Raw genomic sequence first — 12,315 nt, 5'->3', positions numbered from 1 at the left:
TGGAGATAAAGGGGGTAATTCAGAGTTGATCGCAGTAGCAAATTTGTTAGCAGTTGGGCAAAACCATGTGCACTGCAGGTAGGGGCAGATGTAACATGTGCAGAGAGAGTTAGATTTGGGTGGGTTATTTTGTTTCTGTGCAGGGTAAATACTGGCTGCTTTATTTTTACACTGCAATTTAGATTTCAGTTTGAACACACCCCACCCTACTCTAACTCTCTCTGCACATGTTACATCTGCCCCACCTGCAGTGCACATTGGCCCTCATTCCGAGTTGTTCGCTCGCTAGCTGCTTTTAGCAGCATTGCACGCGCTAAGCCGCCGCCCTCTGGGAGTGTATCTTAGCTTTGCAGAATTGCTACTAAATAATTCTTAGCAGTTTCTGAGTATCTCCGGACCTACTCACGAATTGCGATCAGCTCAGTCCATTTAGTTCCTGGTTTGACATCACAAACACGCCCTGCGTTCGGCCATCCACTCCCTCGTTTCTCCAGACACTCCCGCATTTTTACCTGACACGCCTGTGTTTTTTTGCACACGCCGGGAAAACGCTGAGTTGCTACCCAGAAACGCCCCTTTCCTGTCAATCATTTACCGAACACTAGTGTGACTGAAAAGCACCGCAGCAGCCACAGCAAAACAGCTATGTTTTGTGTTAAATAACTAAGCGCATGCGCCCTTCGTGCCTTGCACGAATTTGCAACTAATCGCAGCATAGCGAAAATCGGCAACGAGCGAACAACTCTAAATGACCCACATGGTTTTGCCCAACTGCTAACAAATTTGCTGCTGCGATCAACTCTGAATTAGGCCCAAAGTACCAGCCAATCGGCTCTTAACTGTAATTTTTCACACACAGTCTGTGGCATAGCAGTTTGGAGCTGATTGGTTGGTACTTTGGGGGTCATTCCGAGTTGATCGCTAGCAGAAAATGTTCGCTGCGCTGCGATGATGCAAAAAAAGGCACTTCTGTGCATGCGTATGCGGCGCAATGTGCACACGCGACGTACTTTCACAACGGCCGATGTATTTTTACACAAGGTCTAGCGAAGCTTTTCAGTCGCACAGGCGGCCGCAGAGTGATTGACATGAAGTGGGCGTTTCTGGGTGGCAACTGACCGTTTTCAGGGAGTGCTTGAAAAAACGCAGGCGTGCCAGGGAAAACGCAGGCGTGGCTGGGAGAACGCAGGGCGTGTTCGTGACGTCAAAACAGGAACTGAATAGTCTGAAGTGATCGCAAGCGCTGAGTAAGTCTGAAGCTACTCTGAAACTGCACAAAATTATTTTGTAGCCGCTCTGCGATACTTTCGCTCGCACTTCTGCTAAGCTAAAATACACTCCCAGTGGGCGGCGGCCTAGCGTTTGCACGGCTGCTAAAAACTGCTAGTGAGCGAACAACTCGGAATGACCCCCTTTATCTGCAACGACTTTATCTCCATCCAATGCTTAGTAAATAGATCCCTGAGATGTTTAAGGCTGGCCATATGAAGACATTTCTCCTGTGTCAGAATGAACGCTTGCTTCCTGTGCATTCACACATCAATAGACACTTGAGGTCCGTACTTCACAATTGATTATTTTTAGTACGGTCATTTTTAATGAGATAATGGCCCTCATGCCGAGTTGATCGGTCGCAAGGCGAATTTAGCAGAGTAACACCCATTTCCTGTCAATCACATTACGATCGCCGGAGCGAGGAAAAAGCCGTGAGTAAAAATACTATCTTCATAGCAAAGATACTTGGCGCAGTCGCAGTGCGAATATTGCGCATGCGCACTATGCGGAATTTCACTGCGATGCGATGAAAAATACCGAGCGAACGACTCGGAATGAGGGCCAATAAGTAGAACAAAAAGCTCCAGCAAATGCTTCCTGCACGTTGTAGTATCGATCTGACCGAGCGGACGGCAATCTGCAATGGGGGGATAGGTGTAAGATCGTTAGTCTGCAATCATCAGAGAGGATTCTTCTCCCACTAGAAAGATGAGCAGTTTGCGCCACGGTCCCTATCGATCGAGAGCTCGGAACGTGATCTGAGTAGTAACTGCCCCATAGTCTGAGCATTTAGCGTATTGTCATAAGATAGGCCTCATCCTCCAGTACTGGCACGGCTGGGTAGGCCCAGAGCTTACACTTCTTTCTGTGGGGTCTAATTATTACATTTCGCCTATTTCACAATAAAATGGCCGCCATTTGTCACTGATATTTGCATCTGGACCTTTGTAGCCAGTCGTGCGCTATGTGAGCTGTCTTTCACGAATGCGATTGATTACCGTGCTGACATTTATACTGTTTTGCATGCAGGGTAAATACCGGCTGCTTCTGCATGTAGCCCACACATGCTGAACAGCTTTATTCCGACGCTGCAATTTAGAGTTCAGATAGGACACGCCCCTCCCAAACATAAATCTCTCTGCACATTCTAAATGGGCCACAGCTGCAGCACAGAACGCGGTCAGTGTGTCTACAATGGCAATATACACAGGGACATCTAGGCACACTGGGCAGCTGCCCAGGACCCCACAATTCTAGGGGCCTCCGAGCAGGGATGGGTGGTGGTCACACAATCAGATCAGCCAGGCAGCATTCTCTATCAGCCTCCAAGCTTGCAGCTTGCAGGGCAACAAGGTTTTGTCACTGTGCAGCCCGATAGTGCATAGGGGAGACGCAACAAGTTGTATTTAACCTCCCCAACTTCTCTCTGCCGCCCCGAACAGCAGCTGGAAGGCCAGCGTGAAGACCCATGAAAGGATTGCTGTACTGCAAAGTGCTGCAACACTGTTTCAGCAAAGTAAAAAACGAATATTACAGTAGGTCTGCCTGCTTATGGCCTGCAGGACGGAGGGGGTGGTATACGTGCGCAAAGAGACTATTATCATCGCACACTGGACTGAAAGACGTCGGCAGAAATCTCCAGCCGGTTTGAAACCATTTCTATGGCAAGCTTATTTTCCCAAGCAGCAGGAGAGCGGATAGCATTCGCCGCAGGATTCTAAATTGCGTGGAAAGTTTATTCCCAGTGGGGCAGCTAAATTACTCTGGCGCTTCCTCCGCTTCCCGCGCCTCTGTTTGCCTTGAGTTCTGTTATCACAACTCCCGGCACCTGCAGCCACAAACGTCGACGCCTGACACAGAGGGGTCCCTGCGGGGAGGGGCCTTACATGACTGTAACTACTAGTCCCTGGGTTCCGCACTGTTCTCCAAGGGCCCAGCGTGAGAGGAGGTGCTGCCACACATATGATCAGGACCAGCTACGCCGTTCCCTAACACAGAGCTGTGTCTCCATGCCGCACCTGGGCCTAGAGACTCAGCGCCCGGACTCCCCTGGGTACTGCTAATGGATTTTATAATCACTTGAGCTGCGGTTGCCAGGAGAAGGAGTTCTAGGCCCTGCCCGGTGACGTGCGGCTACAGCCTGTTTGCAGAATGCTCGCTCCTGTCTCCTGCAGTTTGGCCAGTTGGTCTAAACAAGGTGTTAACAAAACGCAGCCGCAGCAGCACTGCAACGGGTGGGGGATACCGAGCAATAACATAGACCCACGCCGCACATTCACTGGTGCCTTTGTAAATAGATCTGCACTGGCTGTGGGGGTCACTGCTGCTGTTGCTGTCTATGGAAAGAGCCTGTCAATAGCTAAATGTGTTTCGTCCGTCCGAAACCCCCCCCCCCCCCCCCCCCACCCGCAGAGGGTGGGTGGGGCTCAACCAGTTTGTATTCTGGACCCAATTTGTGAGACTTCAATAGGAGTGAGGTGCGTCACATGAGACACTGAGCACCTCATGCCTCGGTGACTCACTAGAGCTAAATCTTGGTTAAGACCACAATATGGCGTTTTATCAGAGGAGGGGGCACGTATGTCTGTCTGGGCTTCTCCTGCTAGGTATTGCGCCGAGTCTACCGCGCATGTGCGCAATTACTAAGAAAATGGTGAAGCACCGCATTCCCGGTGATATCCACAGAAAAATAGCGGGGTTGCCATATTTATGAAGAAATTACTGGGAAAATGGCTCCGGCAATCGCAAGGTGAGTAAAATCAGTGGGCGCAAGGTGCGCAGTGCGGGCCCCTCCCTACCCACGGGCCTGGGTGCAGCCATTATGGATAGGCCTGTGTTGCTTTTCTGGGGCAGCTGCGTGACATTCCGAATTTAAAAAAATGGCGGCCGACCGCCTGGCAGCCTGGGGTCATCCTTAGTTCTGATGCATCCACAATCTAATTACAGACGCCTTTCCACTCAGTCACTCAATATTGCGCTCAGTCGCCGTGACGACACTGATTTTCTGTTTATAAATACGGCGATACCTCACTTTTCTTTTCTTTTTTGTATCGCTGCAACAATATCTAGACATAAAGGTGCCCCTAATACATCGCTGGAGGCGGCGGTGGCATTACCGAAGGCCGTGGGGTGATCTAGTGACCAGCACAGCCTGTGGGGAGCCGGGTCATAGAATAATGAGGCGGCTTTGTGTGTAATGGTTACGTGGCGCGGCCAGGACTGGGCGTGGGCTTACTCAGCGGAATCCACCAGTAACTCTAATCTGTCTTCCCATAATGTCACACTAATTACCGTCCTGTTTATCTTATATTATTAACAAATGTAGATTAAAGGGGAAATGCACATGATCTCATGGGGTTGTTACTGTCTTACTTTATTTTTCCATCCACTTTTAACAGAGGACGGGGTCACAGCCAGGTGTACCCCTACTTTGTAGGTAATACTGGGGGGTCATTCCGAGTTGATCATAGCTGTGCTAAATTTAGCACAGCTACGATCATTCACACTGACATGTGGGGGGACGCCCAGCACAGGGCTAGTCCGCCCCGCATGTCAGTCCGACCCCCCCCCCCGCAGAAGCACAAAGGCATCACACAGCGGCGATGCCTTTGCACTTCAAGAGTAGCTCCCGACCAGCGCAGCTTTAGCGTGCTCGCCGGGAGCTACTCATCGCTCCCTGGCCTGTAGTGGCTGCGTGTGACGTCACGCAGCCGCTGCGGTCCGCCCCCCATTCGGTCCGGCCACGCCTGCATTGGCCGGACCAAACCCACGAAACGGCGGCCAAACGCCGCCGTTCCGACCCCTCCCGCCCAGCGATCGCTTCTGCCTGTCAATCAGGCAGAGGCGATCGTATCCCTGTTACGGCCTTCGGCCGTCTGGCATGCGCCGGCGCTCACTACGGCGCCGGCACATGCGCAGTAGGGACCCGTTCGTTCTGCTGCGTTAAAACGCAGCGAGCGAACGGGTCAGAATGACCCCCATTGGCAGATAGGCAGGTCGCCATTCACTACTTGATATGGCTAGCTATCCCTATTTTCCAGGTTTTAGGGAATTACCCTGGAATTGTCCCTATTTTTCACAACTGACAAAGCGGCAACATTTTCTGTATAATCTACGTGGATTTAGTTGGCATCTAATTACTAGGGGTTTGGTCCTTCGGCAGTGCAGGTTTTCCAGATCTCCTTACAGAGTCAGAAGTAAAGGTAGCACAGGAGAGAGGAGATGTAAAGAAATATACCACCACTTTTGGGGCCATGATGACGCAATTGACTGCGTCAGGTCCCTGGATCGTCCACTAGAGAGATAAAGTGGACGGAGATAAAGTGCCAGCCAATCAGCTCCTAACTGTCAATTTTCAAACACATCCTGTGACATGGCAGTTAGGAGCTGGTTAGTTGTTACTTTATCACCGTCCACTTGATCTCTCCAAGGCTCAATAAAAAGACCCCACAGCGGATCATTTATCAACGAGAGATAAAACACGTTGTGAGTGATAAAACTAATTGCGTATGATCAATGGTGATCCAGCCAATCAGCTCCCAACTGTCATTTAAAAAAAAAAAAAAAAAACACATGACAGTTGGGAGCTGATTGGCTGGAGCACCATTGATCATATGCAACAAGTTTTATCACTTGTTAATAAATAGGCCCCAAAGCATCTATAGCTATGAGCCGCTCTGTGACGAGGAAGACACTGATCACAGACCTGTACGACAGAGGGGTTTATAGCAGGGGTGTCCTGTTCCTCTGCGTCCAACTGAAAGGGCGCCCCCTGCAATCCCCTGTGCCTACTGTACCCCACCACTAGGTGGCAGAGTGGCTGGTTGTGCAATTTAATATATATCTGGAGCAGGAATGAGAGGGTTACAATACGTGCCCCCATGTCACAGGGGTGTCGCCCCACATTACCCTGACTCTGGCGATGTTCACTCCGCTCATACTGCCGCTGCGGTCGATGAGGAAGATGAACTCCCCCTGCGTCTTACTGAGGTCGGTCTGGGGAGTCTTGAGATCGGGGCAGAAATTCAGCATCACCACCGGGTTGTGACAGATGTCTTTAATGAGGCGCTTGCGGATTATCTCCGTCTGCAGAGACATAACGAGAGAATGACGGTGGCGTCATGACAACGATCCGGGTCATAACCAAGCAGCGTCAGGAAGCCACAGACTGAGAGTTATATAGTGGGAGGAGCAGGGTCCCCAGCAGCACAGAGTATATCAGGAGATGAGTGATGTGACAGTGAGGACAGGGCTGCATGTGACAGGGGCAGTGACATGATGTGAGGAGGAGAATGGGGGCAGCAGGAAGCCACAGACTGAGAGTTATATAGTGGGAGGAGCAGTGTCTCCAGCAGCACAGAGTATATCAGGAGATGAGTGATGTGTCAGTGAGGACAGGGCTGCATGTGACAGGGGCAGTGACATGATGTGAGGAGGAGAATGGAGGCAGCAGGAAGCCACAGAATGAGAGTTATATAGTGGGAGGAGCAGGGTCCCCAGCAGTACAGAGTATATCAGGAGATGAGTGATGTGTCAGTGAGGACAGGGCTGCATGTGACAGGGGCAGTGACATGATGTGAGGAGGAGAATGGGGGCAGCAGGAAGCCACAGAATGAGAGTTATATAGTGGGTGGAGCAGGGTCCCCAGCAGCACAGAGTATATCAGGAGATGAGTGATGTGTCAGTGAGGACAGGGCTGCATGTGACAGGGGCAGTGACATGATGTGAGGAGGGGAATGGAGGCAGCAGGAAGCCACAGACTGAGAGTTATATAGTGGGAGGAGCAGGGTCCCCAGCAGCACAGAGTATATCAGGAGATGAGTGCTTTGTCAGTGAGGACAGGGCTGCATGTGACAGGGGCAGTGACATGATGTGAGGAGGGGAATGGAGGCAGCAGGAAGCCACAGACTGAGAGTTAAATAGTGGAAGGAGCAGGGTCCCCAGCAGCACAGAGTATATCAGGAGGTGAGAGATGTGTCAGTGAGGACAGGGCTGCATGTGACAGGGGCAGTGACATGATGTGAGGAGGGGAATGGAGGCAGCAGAAAGTCACAGACAGAGAGTTATACAGTGGGGATTGAAAGTTTGGGCACCCCAGGCAAAAATTTATTTTAATGTGCAAAAAGAAGCCAAGGAAAGATGGAAAAATCTCCAAAAGGCATCAAATTACAGATTAGACATTCCTATAACATGTCAAAAAAAGTTTGATTTTATTTCCATCATTTACACTTTCAAAAGGACAGAAAACAAAAAATGGCGTCTACAAAAGTTTGGGCACCCTGCAGAGTTAATACCTTGTACTGCCCCCTTTGGACAGCTGAGACCTGGCAGTGTCATGGATTGTTCTCAATCATCGTCTGGAAAGACCAGGTGATGTCAATCTCAAAGGTTTTAAAAGCCCAGACTCATCTGACCTTGCTCCAACAATCAGCACCATGGGTTCCTCTAAGCAGTTGTGTAGAACACTGAAACTGAGAATAGTTGACGCTCACAAAGCAGGAGAAGGCTATAAGAAGATAGCAAAGCGTTATCAGATGCCCATATCCTCTGTTCGGAATGTAATTAAGAAATGGCAGTCATCAGGAATAGTGGAAGTTAAAGCAAGGTCTGGAAGACCAAGAAAAATATCAGACAGAACAGCTCACAGGATTGTGAGAAAAGCAAGTCAAAATCCACGTTTGACTGCACGATCCCTCCAGGAAGATCTGGCAGACACTGGAGTTGTGGTACACTATTCCTCTATAAAGAGATACTTGTACAAATATGGTCTTCATGGAAGAGTCATCAGAAGAAAACCTCTTCTACGTCCTCACCACAAAAATCAGCGTTTGAAGTTTGAAAATGAACATATAGACAAGCCTGATGCATTTTGGAATAAAGTTCTGTGGACCGATGAGGTTAAAATCGAACTTTTGGGCCGGAATGAGTAAAGGTACGTTTGGAGAAGGAAGGGCACAGAATTTAATGAAAAGAACCTCTGTCCAACTGTTAAGCATGGGGGTGGATCAATCATGCTTTGGGGTTGTATTGCAGCCAGTGGCACAGGGAACATTTCACGAGTATAAGGAAAAATGGATTCAATAAGATTCCAGCAAATTTTGGACGCTAACTTGATGCCATCTGTGAAAAAGCTGAAGTTAAAGAGAGGCTGGCTTCTACAAATGGATAATGATCCTAAACACACCTCAAAATCCACGGTGGATTACATCAAGAGGCGTAAACTGAAGGTTTTGCCATGGCCTTCACAATCTCCTGACCTCAACATAATTGAAAATCTATGGATAGACCTTAAAAGAGCAGTGCGTCACAGACAGCCCAGGAATCTCAAAGAACTGGAAGACTTTTGTAAGGAAGAATGGGCGAAGATACCTCAAACAAGAATTGAAAGACTCTTGGCTGGCTACAAAAAGTGTTTACAAGCTGTGATACTTGCCAAAGGGGGCAGTACAAGGTATTAACTCTGCAGGGTGCCCAAACTTTTGCAGATGCCATTTTTTGTTTTCTGTTCTTTTGAAAGTGTAAATGATGGAAATAAAATCAAACTTTTTTTGACATGTTATAGGAATGTCTAATCTGTAATTTGATGCCTTTTGGAGATTTTTCCATCTTTCCTGGGCTTCTTTTTTCACATTACAATTAATTTTTGCCTGGGGTGCCCAAACTTTCAATCCCCACTGTATAGTGGGAGGAGCAAGGTCTCCAGCAGCACAGAGTATATCAGGAGGTGAGAGATGTGTCAGTGAGGACAGGGCTGCATGTGACAGGGGCAGTGACATGATGTGAGGAGGGGAATGGAGGCAGCAGGAAGCCACAGACTGAGAGTTATATAGTGGGAGGAGCAGGGTCTCCAGCAACACAGAGTATATCAGGAGATGAGTGATGTGTCAGTGAGGACAGGGCTGCATGTGACAGAGGCAGTGATATGATGTGAGGAGGGGAATGGAGGCAGCAGGAAGCCACAGACTGAGAGTTATATAGTGGGAGGAGCAGGGTCTCCAGCAGCACAGAGTATATCAGGAGATGAGTGATGTGTCAGTGAGGACAGGGCTGCATCTGACAGGGACAGTGACATTATGTGAGGAGGGGAATGGAGGCAGCAGGAAGCCACAGACTGAGAGTTATATAGTGAGAGGAGCAGTGTCCCAGCAGCACAGAGTATATCAGGAGATGAGTGATGTGTCAGTGAGGACAGGGCTGCATGTGACAGGGGCAGTGACATGATGTGAGGAGGGAAATGGAGGCAGCAGGAAGCCACATACTGAGAGTTATATAGTGGGTGGAGCAGGGTCCCCAGCAGCACAGAGTATATCAGGAGATGAGTGATGTGTCAGTGAGGACAGGGCTGCATGTGACAGGGGCAGTGACATGATGTGAGGAGGGGAATGGAGGCAGCAGGGAGCCACAGACTGAGAGTTATACAGTGGGAGGAGCAGGGTCTCCAGCAGCACAGAGTATATCAGGAGATGAGTGATGTGTCAGTGAGGACAGGGCTGCATGTGACAGGGGCAGTGACATGATGTGAGGAGGGGAATGGAGGCAGCAGGAAGCCACAGACTGGGAGTTATATAGTGGGAGAAGCAGGGTCCCCAGCAGCACAGAGTATATCAGGAGATGAGTGATGTGTCAGTGAGGACAGGGCTGCATGTGACAGGGGCAGTGACATGATGTGAGGAGGGGAATGGAGGCAGCAGGAAGCCACAGACTAAGAGTTTTATAGTTGGAGGAGCAGGGTCCCCAGCAGCACAGAGTATATCAGGAGATGAGTGATGTGTCAGTGAGGACAGGGCTGCATGTGACAGGGGCAGTGACATGATGTGAGGAGGGGAATGGAGGCAGCAGGAAGCCACAGACTGAGAGTTATATAGTGGGAGGAGCAAGGTCTCCAGCAGCACAGAGTATATCAGGAGATGAGTGATGTGTCAGTGAGGACAGGGCTGCATCTGACAGGGACAGTGACATGATGTGAGGAGGGGAATGGAGGCAGCAGGAAGCCACAGGCTGAGAGTTATATAGTGAGAGGAGCAGTGTCCCAGCAGCAGAGAGTATATCAGGAGATGAGTGATGTGTCAGTGAGGACAGGGCTGCATGTGACAGGGGCAGTGACATGATGTGAGGAGGAGAATGGAGGCAGCAGGAAGCCACAGACTGAGAGTTATACAGTGGGAGGAGCAGGGTCCCCAGCAGCACAGAGTATATCAGGAGATGAGTGATGTGTCAGTGAGGACAGGGCTGCATGTGACAGGGGCAGTGACATGATGTGAGGAGGGGAATGGAGGCAGCAGGAAGCCACAGACTGGGAGTTATATAGTGGGAGGAGCAGGGTCCCCAGCAGCACAGAGTATATCAGGAGATGAGTGATGTGTCAGTGAGGACAGGGCTGCATGTGACAGGGGCAGTGACATGATGTGAGGAGGGGAATGGAGGCAGCAGGAAGCCACAGACTGAGAGTTATATAGTGGGAGGAGCAGGGTCTCCAGCAGCACAGAGTATATCAGGAGATGAGTGATGTGTCAGTGAGGACAGGGCTGCATCTGACAGGGACAGTGACATGATGTGAGGAGGGGAATGGAGGCAGCAGGAAGCCACAGACTGAGAGTTATATAGTGAGAGGAGCAGTGTCCCAGCAGCACAGAGTATATCAGGAGATGAGTGATGTGTCAGTGAGGACAGGGCTGCATGTGACAGGGGCAGTGACATGATGTGAGGAGGGGAATGGAGGCAGCAGGAAGCCACAGACTGAGAGTTATATAGTGGGAGGAGCAGGGTCCCCAGCAGCACAGAGTATATCAGGAGATGAGTGATGTGTCAGTGAGGACAGGGCTGCATGTGACAGGGGCAGTGACATGATGTGAGGAGGGGAATGGAGGCAGCAGGAAGCCACAGACTGAGAGTTATATAGTGGGAGGAGCAGGGTCTCCAGCAGCACAGAGTATATCAGGAGATGAGTGATGTGTCAGTGAGGACAGGGCTGCATCTGACAGGGACAGTGACATGATGTGAGGAGGGGAATGGAGGCAGCAGGAAGCCACAGACTGAGAGTTATATAGTGAGAGGAGCAGTGTCCCAGCAGCACAGAGTATATCAGGAGATGAGTGATGTGTCAGTGAGGACAGGGCTGCATGTGACAGGGGCAGTGACATGATGTGAGGAGGGAAATGGAGGCAGCAAGAAGCCACAGACTGAGAGTTATATAGTGGGAGGAGCAGGGTCCCCAGCAGCACAGAGTATATCAGGAGATGAGTGATGTGTCAGTGAGGACAGGGCTGCATGTGACAGGGGCAGTGACATGATGTGAGGAGGGAAATGGAGGCAGCAAGAAGCCACAGACTGAGAGTTATATAGTGGGAGGAGCAGGGTCCCCAGCAGCACAGAGTATATCAGGAGATGAGTGATGTGTCAGTGAGGACAGGGCTGCATGTGACAGGGGCAGTGACATGATGTGAGGAGGGAAATGGAGGCAGCAAGAAGCCACAGACTGAGAGTTATACAGTGGGAGGAGCAGGGTCTCCAGTAGCACAGAGTATATCAGGAGATGAGTGATGTGTCAGTGAAGACAGGGCTGCATGTGACAGGGGCAGTGACATGATGTGAGGAGGGGAATGGAGGCAGCAGGAAGCCACAGACTGGGAGTTATATAGTGGGAGGAGCAGGGTCCCCAGCAGCACAGAGTATATCAGGAGATGAGTGATGTGTCAGTGAGGACAGGGCTGCATGTGACAGGGGCAGTGACATGATGTGAGGAGGGGAATGGAGGCAGCAGGAAGCCACAGACTGAGAGTTATATAGTGGGAGGAGCAGGGTCTCCAGCAGCACAGAGTATATCAGGAGATGAGTGATGTGTCAGTGAGGACAGGGCTGCATGTGACAGGGGCAGTGACATGATGTGAGGAGGGAAATGGAGGCAGCAAGAAGCCACAGACTGAGAGTTATATAGTGGGAGGAGCAGGGTCCCCAGCAGCACAGAGTATATCAGGAGATGAGTGATGTGTCAGTGAGGACAGGGCTGCATGTGACAGGGGCAGTGACATGATGTGAGGAGGG

At 50.3% G+C, this 12,315-nt stretch overlaps 1 protein-coding gene across 1 annotated transcript in view; it reads right to left on the bottom strand.

The window, feature by feature from the left end:
- The window catches only part of VWA5B1 (von Willebrand factor A domain containing 5B1), a 261,917-nt gene that overhangs the window by 145,311 nt on the left and 104,291 nt on the right, over positions 1-12,315 (bottom strand). Inside the window, exon 8 of the mRNA XM_063942155.1 lies at positions 6,184-6,360. Within this exon, the coding sequence (XP_063798225.1) occupies positions 6,184-6,360 (177 nt within the window). The remainder of the gene's footprint in view (positions 1-6,183; positions 6,361-12,315) is intronic.

This window comes from Pseudophryne corroboree, chromosome 10 (assembly GCF_028390025.1).
Source record: "Pseudophryne corroboree isolate aPseCor3 chromosome 10, aPseCor3.hap2, whole genome shotgun sequence".
Taxonomy (NCBI): Eukaryota; Metazoa; Chordata; class Amphibia; order Anura; family Myobatrachidae; genus Pseudophryne; species Pseudophryne corroboree.
The sequence above is the reverse complement of the archived record's forward strand: the minus strand, read 5'-3'. Positions and strand labels throughout refer to the sequence as shown.